Raw genomic sequence first — 14125 nt, forward strand, 5'->3', positions numbered from 1 at the left:
CCAGAGAGTTCCAGAAAAACATCTATTTCTGCTCTATTGACTTTGCCAAAGCCTTTGACTGTGTGGATCACAACAAACTGTAAAAAATTCTTAAAGGGATGGAAATTCCAGACCACCTGACCTGCCTCCTGAGAAATCTGTATGCAAGTCAAGAAGCAACAGTTAGAACTGGACATGGAACAACAGATTGGTTCCAAACCAGGAAAGGAGTATGTCAAGGCTGCATATTGTTACCCTGCTTATTTAACTTATATGTAGAGTACATCATGAGAAATGCCGGGCTGGATGAAGCATAAGCTGGAATCAAGATTGCTGTGAAAAATATCAATAACCTCAGATATGCAGATGACACCACCCTTATGGCAGAAAGCAAAGAAGAACTAAAGAGCTTCTTGATGAAAGTGAAAGAGGAGAGTGAAAATGTTGGCTTAAAGCTCAACATTCAGAAAACTAAGATCATGGCATCTGGTCCCATCACTTCATGGCAAATAGAGGGGGAAACAGTGGAAACAGTGAGAGACTTTATTTTGGGGGGCTCCAAAAATTTGGGGGGGCTCACTGCAGATGGTGACTGCAGTCATGAAATTATAAGACACTTGCTCCTTGGAAGAAAAGCTATGAAATTAAAAGACGCTTACTCCTTGGAAGAAAAGCTATGGTCAACCTAGACAGCATATTAAAAAGCAAAGACATTACTTTGCCAACAAAGATCTATCTAGTCAAAGCTATGGTTTGTCCAGTAGTCATGTATGGATGTGAGAGTTGGACTATATAGAAAGCTGAGCACTGAAGAATTGATGCTTTTAAACTGTGGTGTTGAAGACTCTTGAGCCTTCCTTGGACAGCAAGGAGATCCAATCAGTCCATCCTAAAGGAAATCAGTCCTGAATATTCATTGGAAGGACTGATGCTAAAACTGAAGCTCCAACACTTTGACTCCAGTACTTTACCTGATGTGAAGTACTGACTCGTTAGAAAAGTCCCTGATGCTGGGAAAGATTGAAAGCCGGAGGAGAAGGGGACGACAGAGGATGAGATAGTTGGATGGCATCACCGACTTGATGGACATGAGTTTGAGTAAGCTCCGGAATTTGTTGATGGACAGGGAAGCCTGGCATGCTGCAGTCCATGGGGTTACAAAGATTCGGACACGACAGAGTGACTGAACTGAACTGTTACATACCTGCCATTCTTTCTTCCTTTCTCTCTTTATTTTCTTTTTTTTCTGAATCATTGGAAAGTAAAATTGTCAAAGAAACTGAAGACCAATGCTGTTGCTGCTGCTAAGTCGCTTCAGTCGTGTCCGACTCTGTGCAACCCCATAGACGGCAGCCCACTAGGCTCCTCTGTCCCTGGGATTCTCCTACTGGAGAACCCCCTCCTACTGGAGGGGGTTGCCATTTCCTTCTCCAATGCATGAAAGTGAAAAGTGAAAGTGAAGTCGCTCAGTCGTGTCTGACTCTTGGTGACCCCATGGACTGCAGCCTACCAGGCTCCTTCATCCATGGGATTTTCCAGGCAAGAGTACTGGAGTGGGGTGCCATTGCCTTCTCCAGAAGACCAATGCAGTATTAGCTAATAATAAAATCTATTTTCAGATTTCACAATTCATATTTGACCCCAAATATCCTTTATATTTATATGTTTTCCTCTCTACAGTCTATCAGCCAGTCAAGAAATATATTTTGCATTTCGTTGTCATACTCCTTTATTTCATTTAACTACTATTTAAATATTTGACTACTAAACTAAATCTCTAGGTTAAACTCTTACCTGAAGCTGACTTAAATGGCTACTAAACTTATTTTTTTAATATCTCACGAGCAACTCCAAAATACCTGAGTCCAGAATGAACTCATTTTTTCTTCCCTCAAGCCCATTTTTCCTCCTATATTCCCAGTTTAGTGTTTGTGCATGCTTAGTCTCTCAGTCGTGTCCGACTTTTTGTGACTCTATGGACTGTAGCCCGCCAGGCTCCTCTGTCCATGGGGATTCTCCAGGCAAGAATACTGGAGTGGGTTGCTATGCCCTCCTCCAGGGGATCTTTCCAACCCAGGAATGGACATTGCAGCATCTGAACCACCAGGAAAGGCCAACTTAGTGTATGGTATCATTCAAATGTTACCTACCTAGGAGACCGTGGAGTCATCCTATCCTCTTAAAACTGTACAAGCTACTCCGTTTGCCTGGAATTCTTGTCCTACCTTGTCTACTGGTTTATCCTTCAAGATGCAAATTAAGCTTTACTTTCTGTGACAAACCTTCCCTGATCCTTTTTTTCTCCAGAATTAAATGTGTCTCCAGTAGGCTCCCTTAGTACCCTATACATACACCTATCCCATCAGTTACCACTTTGGATGTAAATTGTTACTTTCTATATCTGCCTTCCTGATTTGAGTTGAGCTTCCTCATTTTGTGTTGACTTGTTTTCTTTCCTTGGTTGCATAATACAGTACTTGGGCCATCAGTGTTTAATGGATGACTATTTTTTGAAAGAAGAATATGTTTATAAATATTCTCTTTACTAAGTGGAAATAAAGATTTTCCAAAGCACAACTCAATTTGGCATTCATTTGTTGAATTCCCACTTTGTGCACAGTTTCTTGCAAGTAGTAAGATTTATTTTCTTCCTTGAAGGAAGGTTAGGATCTCAGTGAGAAGACAAGGCTAGCATATTAGAGATTTAAACAATATTGAAAGGTAACCCTAATTATCTGATAAATGATGCATATAGTAACCTTTGGGAAGGAGAAATTAGTGAATGTTTTTGAATACTTACTGTGTCCGTTACTGTTCTTTGTGTTTCCCAATATTATTGATATTTCATTGACTCTGTACAACTTTTATTTTCAAAAAAGGGAATTGGAGTTAAATATTAATAATAGTCCATGGTCATCAGATCAGATCAGATCAGTCGCTCAGTCGTGTCCGACTCTTTGCGACCCCATGAATCACAGCACGCCAGGCCTCCCTGTCCATCACCAACTCCCGGAGTTCACTCAGACTCACGTCCATCAAGTCAGTGATGCCATCCAGCCATCTCATCCTCTGTCGTCCCCTTCTCCTCCTGCCCCCAATCCCTCCCAGCATCAGAGTCTTTTCCAATGAGTCAACTCTTCGCATGAGGTGGCCAAAGTACTGGACATACAGCTAGCTAAAAAATAAAGATTTGAACCCAGTTCTGATCTACTCCAGAAACATGCTGTTAAGTGTTCCAAAGGCAATTAAGAGAGTTATAAAGTCATAGTGTAAATTTAGGGAAAATATAATATTCGATTTTAAGACAATAATGAAATTATTGTATAGCCCCACAGTAAAAGGTTATGTAATCATTACAAATTAAGTGGTTGAGAAATATTTAGTATCTTAACATGTTTTATGATATAGTGTGAAGTACTAAAAAGTACATAAAAGTATGATTCCATTTTTTCAAAGTACATATATTTTTGTACAGAAAGGATTAGAAGGAAGTACATAAATGGTTAGCAGTAATTCTCCCAAAATTGTGATATTATGTACTATGTGAGTTTCTTCTTTGTAACATTTTGTTTCAGGTTCTCTACAATGAACATTAACTTTTATAATCAAAAAAGATCATTGAAACAGAAGAAAAAACAATCAAGCAGAACTTATTTAAAAGTCTTAGAATTATTAAAGTAGAAGGGCTTTTTCTTGACCTTCCTTGTCTCTGGTATAGAACTGGTCTAACCATCCCAGACAGATTAATGGTTTCTATTTTAAGATCCTCTCACTAGGTAGGATAAGCCATTTTCTCTCTGCCTTACAGGCATTTCTGTTGCCCAATAGCAAATGGAAAAGGAACGTTCGCTTTATGTTATTTCAAGAACTCATAGTCATAAGAGACACTCCCATGTCTTCTGAAAATTTTTATTGTATAGAGAGATTTTTTTTTTTTTAAATAAGGGCCAAATTTAATGTTTCTACCTAGAAGATAAGAAATTTGATGCTCCTGTTTGGGCTTTACGTTCTACTCCTTCAAAAGACATGAGAAATACAGATATTTAAAAGGAACCAAAGAAGAGTAGAAAAAAATGGGTTTTTACGTGTCTCTATTAGTTTTCTTTTAAAAGAAATACTCTTATACATAATCTATCTCTGTTTTTCCTCTGAGTGGTTTTAATATAATACATGTGTCTGAATTTCCTCATTAGGATTTAGCACACTCTAGTGGACAGTAGCTTTTCAATTTTAGTTGTCTTTTTTAAAAAATTTTAATCATGTCAAATGACTTCATTGGACAGTTCGGTGATGTGCTAGTTCTAGATGTAAACTATCAGTATTTATTTGAGTCAAATAGTAATCCCAATAAGCAGGCCTAGCTTTATAGGCTGCTGGGGTATTGTATATTTTCATATGGTTTCTTTAGTGGAAAGTAGAGACACGTTTAATGTTACTCTGAAACTTGTTTCCATTGGCTTTCATCTTCTCTTGGGTAAGATATAATTGATGGGGAAGCCCAGACCTAGAGGAACACTGGTAGTCTTCCCCTACCTCACACTCCCAGGTTCTTATGATGTGTTTTATGTTTCTCTTTTAGGACTCTTGAGTATTTTTATATGCCACTTTTGAAAATTTTGACCATTTGTGCATAAAGGTCATATCCTATCCCAATGGATTGTTTTTGGAAATGGGCTTCCACAGAAAGAATAACTTTTTATTTTATTTTTGCAGAGTGATGGTGAGGACTTTAATTACATTGTTGCATTTTTTCTTGGAACAGCAGCCTGCCTTTACCAGGTAGGTTCTCTCTCATTTTTAAGAAATACCTTCCTGTTATTGCTCATTTCAGGTGTCATTTCTAATTAACTTCTTGGGCACTTTAAATAAGATAATGTCTGAGTTCTTTGCCTCGTTTTTCAGTTTGAGCCTCTGTTAGCTTTGTGACCCTTTTGAATGAACATAGACCCCAGTGAATTCAGTGTTAGCCCTCTTCCTGTGCTGGGGCTTCATTGGCAGCAGGTCATCAGCCTGTGGCAGTAAAGGCTACTTCTAGATAGTCCGGTGACTTATTATTCTACTTGCAGCCTCTGCTTTTACTCCAGGTTGAGGATTTTGGTATTTTTGAGAAGGTCTGTGAAGAGGGATGGAGAAGGCAATGACACCCCACTCCAGTACTCTTGCCTGGAAAATCCCATGGACGGAGGAGCCTGGTGGGCTGCAGTCCATGGGGTCGCTGGGAGTCGGGCACGACTGAGCGACTTTACTTTCACTTTTCACTTTCATGCATTGGAGAAGGAAATGGCAACCCACTCCAGTGTTCTTGCCTGGAGAATCCCAGGGACAGGCTGCCATCTCTGGGGTCGCACAGAGTCGGACACGACTGAAGCGACTTAGCAGCAGCAGTGAAGAGGGAACAGCAAAAGCAGGATTTTAGGATATTTAATTTAGCAGTGATGAATAGGGTAGATTGTCAGAGCAGAGAGACTACAAGTAATGATATTAGTTTTGAGGCAGAAGGTAAGGAAAGCCTAAATTATGGTAATGGCAGTGAAAAGTGAAAGTGAAAGTCGCTCAGTTGTTTCCAACTTTTTGCAACCGCATGGACTACACAGTCCATGGAATTCTCCAGGCCAGAATACTGGAGTGGGTAGCCTACCCCTTCTCCAGGTAATGGCAGTAGGGATAGGAAAAGAAAGGATGCTGAGAAGGAAGACTCCCTGAGATTCAAAGACCAGGTAGATCTGAGACTTCAGGAGAGAGGAGGTTTTGTACCTGAATCATAGGGAGATACATACTCTCATTTCCAAGACTAGAGGAGGCACAGATGTGTTAGAGAAAGGAGATTTAACCATGCTGATTACCCAGATTCAAGTGTTTTTGCTGAAACATGTTAGAGCAAGCAAGGCCTTTTGACTTGGTGTCACATTTCTCTGTCTTGCATAGAAAAATGTTAGATTCAGTCCTGCAAATAAAAGGGTACCTAAAACTCAGAAGAAATCTTTAGGGAAATACATTAAATATATGTGTTTGACTTTTATGTGAAGACATTAGAAATTTTAGTTTCAGTGGCCCCATTTTTATAAATTCCCCTAATTTTTCTTAATCATTTATATTAGCTTTAGAAATTGTTTTTCTGTCAAATTTGACAGATTGAGTTATAATGAATGACATTTCATGCAGGAGATATGAAAGCTTGTCTTCATTGATGTCACAAGTATTTTAATTTTATGAAATATTCTTGTGCAGATTTCGTCCTTTAATCTCTACAGACTATCACAGAGGGTATATTATCCTCACTTTTTTGGAAAAGAGAAATCTGAAGCAGTTTCAATACTATCCTGAGATCACATAGCCAGCAAGTGGTAGAGTCAGAACTGAACTGAGTCTTCAGATTTTAAATGTCATATTCATTCCACTATATCATGCTATCTCTAAGCAAAATTCCTATATTTGCATGACTTTTATAATGCTGTAAGTGTATAACTTAATAACTTATATGCACTATTTCATATTCTAAAACAATGTGAGGTAAATATTAACTTTAAAATAGTCTCATGAATGATTATCCTTATAAAATATACTTTTAGCTGTTTTACCTTAATGAATTTTAAATGCCAATAATAATGCAAAAATGTGTTGAGCTCTTCCTTTGTGGTAAGCCCTTTACATTCCTTACGCCATTTGATCCTCAAAGAAAGCCCCACACTAATCCTATTATTATCACCATTTTTCACAGCAGCCTAGACCGTTCTTACAGTCAGTCAGTGACTTGAATCTAGGTGATCTTAGAACCAGTGCTCTTACCAAGGATAGGCATACCTCTGTAACTTTCTCAGAACAGATGAAAGTATTGATAGTTTTAAGAGTAGCCTCTTGGTGGAGCAATGTCACCCAGGTCTTCTTTTAACTTGAGAAGTAAACAGATAAATACTTTAAAAAAGAAAATGAAAAAAACAATGTCCTTCATATTGACAGGCTTGAAACTGAATGCTTTCCAAATATGATTAGCATATTCCTATGATTTCCCCATAGGAAGAATTAAGTAGCTTTTACCATGTGATATGCTGTATCTCCAATTTCAGGATATTTTTTAATCTCCTTTAGATCAGACCTCAAAGACCGCTACTGCATGGTTTGTTGCCTTTTCCTCCAGGCTCTGGATGCTTACAGAATCACAGGGTTCAGTCAGATAGAGATCATCTTGATATGGAACATTTACAATAGGAAATCTGGGAATTCCCTGGCAGTTCAGTGGTTAGAACTCCATGCTTCCACAGCAGAGGGCATGGACTCAATTCCTAATCTGGGCACTAACATCCTGCAAGCTGCATTGCATGACCAAAAACATAAAGTAGGAAATCAGAAGAAACTAGAGATTGTGCTTTTCCTTCTGTGTTTTATTTTGGAAACCTTTAGACTTATAGAAAAGTTGAGAAACTGGTACACCTAGAATCACCAGTTGTTAACATTTCACAACATTTGCTTTATCTCATTCTTTTTTTGTATGTTTTTGTATATGGGGTATATACTCATTGTTTACAATGTAAGTTGCAGATAAAATGAATATGTGAAGTTGTTTTTCTTATTAGACTCTTTATTTTGAGATAATTAGACTCCCCTGGAGTCATAAAGTGTGCTTACATAACATTTATCCATTTCCTCCCAATGTAACCACCTTGGAAAGCTATAATACAACATCACAGTGCATATTGATGCTGTCAAGTATATAACAGTCCTTACCATAAAGACTCCTCATGTTGCCCTTTATAGTTCCCTCCTGCCCCAGCCCCAACCCCTCTTTAATCTCTGGCAACTACTACTGTGTTCTCCATTAATATAATTTTCTCATTTTGAATGTGTTATATGAATGGAACCACATGGTATATATAACCTTTTGTGGTTGGCATTTTTTATTCGGCATAATTCTCTGAAGGTTTATCCGTGCATGTGTCAGTGGTTTGTCCTTTTTATTGCTGAATTGTATCCCATGGTATGGCTGTACCCCAGTTTGTTTGATCTTTCACTCATTTAAAGGACATCTGAACTGTTTCTAGTTTTTGGCTATTATAAATAAAGGTGCTATAAACTTTCATGGTTGGGATTTTGTGTGAAAAAATTCTTCATTTCTCTGAGTTCAGTGCCCAGGAGTACAATTACTGGGTCATAGTAGTTGCATGCTTATTAAGAAACAAACTGTTTTCCAGAGTAGTGTACCACTTTACATTCAGCATTGTGTGAATGACCTAGTTTCCCTGCATCCATGTCAGCGTTTGGTGTTGTCTGTATTTTTTTTTTTTTTTTAGCCATTCTGATAAATGTGTAGTGATAATCTCATTGTGGTTTTAATTTTCATTTTCCTAGGGGCTAATGATGTTGAAAATAGTTTCATGTTTGCCATCTGTGTATCATCTTGGGTGAAATGTCTGTTCATGTCTTTCGCCTATTTTCTAATGGGATTGTTTGTCTTTTACTGTTGAGTTTGAGAGTTCTTTATATATTTTAGATATTAGTCCTTTGTCAGATATGTAGCAAATATCTTCTCCCAGTCTTTGCTTATCTTTTCATCCTCTTAAGAGTCTTTTGTAGTTCAAGTATTTTCAATTTTTATGAGGTTTAATTGATCAGTTTTTCCTTTTTTTTCCCCTCTACTGAATTGCTTTTGCATTGAAAAAATCTGTTGGGCATGTTTATGTGGATCTGTTTCTGGATCCTCTATTCTGTTCTGTTGATCTATGTGTCTGTTCCTCTGCCAGTACCATACAGTTTTGATTACTTCTGCTATTAGTAAGTCTTTAAAAAAAAAAAAAGATTATTTTTATTTTTTGGCTGTGGTGGGTCTTTGTTGCTGCACATGGGCTTTCTCTAGTTACCGTGAGCAGGGGCTGCTCTTCACTGGTGTGTGGGCTTCTCACTGTGATGGCTTCTGTTGTTGCAGAGCACAGGCTCTAGGTGTACAGACGTCAGTAGCTGTAGCACGTGGGCTCAGTAGTCGTGGCACACAGGCTTAGTTGCTCCAGAGCATGTGGGATCTTCCTGGGCCAAGGATTGAACCAGTGTCCCCTGCATTGCAAGGTGGATTCTTAACCACTGGACCACCAGGAAAACCCTAATAAGTCTTACAATTTTCTTAATAGTTATAGAGCTATTCACATAATTGTTTACAATGGATGGTTTGCATTTTATGAGGAAATTGTCCATTTCACTTAAGTTATCAAATTTGCGTGTTGGATGGCTGTAGTATTCCCTTACTATCCTTTTGATGTCTATAGGATATGTAGTGATATTTCTTATTTCAGTCCTCATATTGATCATTTGTATCTTCTCTTTTCTTGATCATTCTTATTAATTTCATTGATCTTCTCACAGAGCCTGTTCCTTGTTTTATTGTTTTTTTTCCTATTTTCTATTTTATTGATTTCTGCACTACCTCCATTGTTTCTTTCCTCATGTTTGCTCTGGGTTTATTTGACTCTTCTTTTCCAGGGTTCTTGAGGTGAGAGCTTAGATGATTTGACTTGAGAATTTTCTCTTTTTTAATGTGTACATTTAATATTACATATTTCCCTCTTAGTACTTCTTTAGTTCCATTCCATACTTTGAGATGTTGTATTTTCATTTAATTCAGTGTATTTAAAATTTTTTTCCTTGCAGTTTCCTCTTTGGCCTGTGGATTATTTAGAATTGTGTTGCTTAGTTTCCAAGTGTTTGGATATTTTCATTTTCTTTCCATTATTCTAGTTTGATTCTATTTTAGTTTGATAACATAGTCTGTGTGATTTCAGTTATTTTACATTTGTTGAGGTTTGTTCTGTGGCCCAGAATATGTTTTGTCTTGGTATATATTTCACGGGCACTTGAATAGAATGTGTATTCTGTTGTTGTTAAGTGAGTGTTCTGTAAATGTTGATTCGATTCTGTTGGTTGATAGTGTTGCTCAGTTTTTATATGTCTTTGCTGATGTTTCTGGCTAGTTCTATCAATTGTTGGGCTTCCCAGGTGGCACCAGTGGTAAAGAACCCACCTGCCAATGCAGGAGACATAAGAGATGCAGATTTGATCCCTGGTTCAAGAAGATCCCTGGAGGAGGAAATGACAACCCATTCCAGTATCTTTGCCTAGAGAATCCCATGGACAGAGGAGCCTGGTGGGCTATATGGGATCATGGGGTCCATGGGGTCACAAAGAGCTGGACGTGCCTGAAGCGACTTAGCATACATGCACGCTCAGAGTAGTATTGAAATTTTCAACTATAGTTGTGTATTTGTGTATTTCTTATTTGAGTTCTATCAGTTTTTGCATCTCTGTTATTTGGTTCATACACATTTAGGATTGCCCGATCTTCTTAATTGATTGATCCATTTATCATTATATCCCTCTCTGTCCCTGGTTATTTTTGCTTTCTTTGAAATATTTTTACTTATTTATTATTATTTTTTGGTCACACTTTCTGTTTCTTAGTTTCTTGACCAGGGATGGAACTTGTGCACCCTGCAGTAGAAACATGAAGTCTGGACCACCCGGAAAGTCCCAAAATATTTTTATATAGGATAGCCACTCATGCTTGCCTTTGGTTAGTGTTTGCATGCTACATCTTTTTCCATCCTTTTACTTTAAACTTGCCTGTATCATTTGAAGTGAATTTCTAGTAGATAACATAGAGTTTGTTATGTTTTTTAATACATCCTGCCTATCTCTATCTTTTAATTTAACCCATTTATATCCGGTGTAGCTATTGACATGTTAAGGCTTTTGTCTGCCTTCTTATTTTTTGTTTTCAGCTTTTTCATTTTTATGTTTTATTGTTTGTGTCTTCCTGTGGATTACTTGAACATTTTTTTTAGAACTCCATTTGGTTTTATCTGTGATGTTTTTGAATGTATTTCTTTGGATGACTTTTTAAATATTGCTCTAAGGTACTACATTTTACTTACTCAGTTTACTGGTGTCATCATTTTACTAGTTCAGGTGAAGCATAGAAATTGTACCTCTTTATATCTCTTTGTCCTCCTCTATTTACAATTGTCTTAAGTATTTCCTCTACATATACTTAGAAACATATCAGACCCTGTTACAATTTTTACTTCAATCATCAAACATAATTTAGAAAATTCTTAAAAAGGCAAAGCTAGTCATTAACATGTATTTTTGCTGTATTCTTTTTCTATCCAGTGTTCCAAGGTTCCTTTTTTTTTGGTTTCCTTTCTGTCTAGAGAACTTCCTTTAGCCATTCCTTTAGAGTATATTTGTAGGTGATGAATTCTCTTCATCTTCTGTCATCTGCTGCTGCTGCTGCTGCTAAGTTGCTTCAGTCGTGTCCGACTCTGTGCGACCCCATAGACGGCAGCCCACCAGGCTCCGCCGTCCCTGGGATTCTCCAGGCAAGAACACTGGAGTGGGTTCTGTCATCTGAGAATGTCTTTATTTTTCCTTCATTCCTAAAGGATATTTTTGTTGGATATAGGATTCTGGATTGACAGTTAATTTTCTTTCAACACTTGAAAAACGTTGTTCCACTCTTATCTGAACTTCATAGCTTCTGATGAGAAATCCATTGCCTTTTTAATGCCAAGTGGAGGTGAATTTCTGCAGTCCTTCTTAGTCTCCAGTGATACACCATGGGTGGGGTTGAGGGACTCCTACCATCCAGTGGAAATTAAAGTTCTGGCTTCCCACTTGCCTTCTCTGAAGCCCTGGAGAATTAGAACATTAGCATTAGAGCCTTAGAGCATTATAGGCTCCCCACATAGGCTTTGATGGGGTGAATGTGGGTGGTCACAGTTTGTGTGTGTGTATGTTTGGCTTTTTTGGTTTGTTTTGGTTTGGTTCTGGTGGTATTTGGCTGTAGTAGAATAGTTGTTATATACAAGTTTCTGTCATGGAAAATCGCATCACTCTTGGTCTTTTGGCTAGAGAAAGCAAAATTTTATTGAGTTTTGTTTGTTTTGTTGGTGTGGGTCCAGTGGTTTTCTAGTTGTCAGCTTCTTCAGCTCCAAGTGTGGGATATATGAGGCAAAACAAACAAACAAACTTAGGTAATTTACCAATGTGTCATTCCTTGAGACTTAAGGTCCTTAGCCTGTCTTCCTTCTTCTCTTTATCATCCAGAGTCATCTGATACTTGTTTGATATATAATGTCCAGGGTTTTTAGTTGTATCTAGTGGAAAGAATAGAGGAAAGTGCATCGACTCCATCTTCCCAGAAGCAGAGGTTCCTGCAGTTTTTTTTTTTTTTAAAGTAAGTTACAAACATCAAGATATTTCACCTCTGGAAAATTCAGCATGTGTCTTTTGATACCAGAGACATCGTTCTGTTGTACGTAGCCGTGATACCTTTATCACACCCAAGAAATTTAATGTTGATACAATATTACCTAACATAGGATTCATATTCAGATTATGTTGTCTCCAAAATGTTCTCTATAGCTCTTTTCCTCTGATTTCAAATTGTGCATTGTGTTTGGTTGTTGTGTATCTTTTAACCTACATTGCCATCTCCTGGCCTTTTTGTTGTTCTATTTTGTTTTGGTCTTTCATAACCCTGATATTTTTTAACAGTCCAGGCAAATACCTTATAGAATGCCCCATAATCTAGATGTGTCTCTTGTGATTAGATTCAGGTTAGTTAGTTTGGTGACCATACTATGTAGTATAGTATTCTGTATACCTCTAATTTCATAAGTCAAGAGGCATGTAATAAATTTGATCATTCGATTAAGTGATGCCTAACAGATATCTCCATTGCAAAAGTATCTTTTTCCTCTTTGTAATTAATAAGTAATCTGTGGGGTATAGACCATTATCTTTAAAGACTTTGAAAACCACAAATTAAATATTTATTAAAAAAAAATACGAGGTACTCTAGCTCTTCTTCATAGTAGAATTTCCAGTTAATAACTGTAAAGAATGATGGAAATTGAAAGCGACCATTTGGCAAACACCTGTGGCAGGCAGGAATCATCAATAGATACTAAAATTAGTGGGCAAAATATGATGGGATAGAAATCTACATAATCTCAAAGTATTCTCCTACAGGATACTGATTACAAGGGGAAAAATAGTAACTACTGGAGAAACCTGTTGGATACCACCTTACCAAAAGATCAAAGTTAATAAGTAATTTGACACATCACACATTACCTCTTTGGTATTCTTCTTTCCAAAATTGGATATCCTCTATTCAATTTTGAGACAATATCAGGGCCATTTTACAAAATAACTTATCAGTAGTCTTTAAACTGTTAAGGTCATGGAAAACAAAGAAAGACTTGAGCTGTTAAAGATTCAAGGAGACCTGACAACTAAATGAAATATGGAGTCCTGGGTTGGATTCTGGACCAGGAAAAGGGTCTTATGGGACAGCTGGCAAAACTCAAGTGAAGTCTTTAGGTTACTTAATAGTATTAAAATCAATGTTAATTTCTTGTTTTGATGATTATACTGTGGTTATATGACGATAACATTTGGTTGGGGTAAAAAGCTTTTGCAACTTTTCTTGCATTTAAAATTATTTCAAAAGAAAATTTATATTTGTTTTTCAACTTTTTAAATTCAAAACACTCCAATAAAATAAATTTTTCCAATTAAATTTTGCTTGGATAGCAAACACAGTCCTGATTTGTGTAAGAACTAAACACATTAAGCAGAACATCACATTCTTTCTGTATTGTCACAAACACTCTAATGTTCTTCTGGTTCTGAAGTCTGGATATAATTTCATACAGAAACCTGCACCTCTTTCCTAAGACTTTGTGATCATATGTAATTCCTATATATCCCAGACTTGGAAAACAGTTCATTGATTCAACAGATTTTTATTGTGCACTTATTATATACATACCAGGCACTGTTTGGGGCAATGGAGAAAAGTGAGTGAATAAGGCAGTTAAAAACCTCTCACTCATGAAACTTGGATTTCATTGGAAGACTACAGATGACAAATAAAATAAGCATATTTTTGAAGTATGTTAATAAATGTAATATAGAGAAAAATAAAGGCGGAAAAGTGAATGCCAGGGTTTAGGTGCAGGGGAGTACTTTATCTTCTAAATCAGCACTCATTGCGTCCTGTGTCCCATTTTTAAAAATCTTTTCTAGAACATAACTACTTGATTTTATATATATAAATACATATATATACTTATGTATAAACTTTATAATCTGTCTT

At 37.0% G+C, this 14125-nt stretch overlaps 1 protein-coding gene across 6 annotated transcripts in view; it reads left to right on the top strand.

Annotated features, from left to right (window-relative positions):
* Nucleotides 1-14125, top strand: part of SEC22A (SEC22 homolog A, vesicle trafficking protein) — an 86243-nt gene that overhangs the window by 67351 nt on the left and 4767 nt on the right. For 3 of the 6 annotated variants that reach the window (XM_006078561.4, XM_044942584.2, XM_006078559.4), the window contains one exon: nt 4693-4758. The exons of 1 other annotated variant lie outside the window; for it this stretch is intronic. In XM_006078561.4, coding sequence (XP_006078623.1) covers nt 4693-4758 — 66 coding nt within the window. Of the gene's footprint in view, nt 1-4692; nt 4759-6207; nt 7045-7065; nt 8052-14125 lie in introns of those variants that run through there. 2 more of the 6 variants (XM_044942581.2, XM_044942582.2) reach the window with 2 other exon arrangements.

The sequence above is a fragment of the Bubalus bubalis genome, chromosome 1, assembly GCF_019923935.1.
Source record: "Bubalus bubalis isolate 160015118507 breed Murrah chromosome 1, NDDB_SH_1, whole genome shotgun sequence".
Taxonomy (NCBI): domain Eukaryota; kingdom Metazoa; phylum Chordata; class Mammalia; order Artiodactyla; family Bovidae; genus Bubalus; species Bubalus bubalis.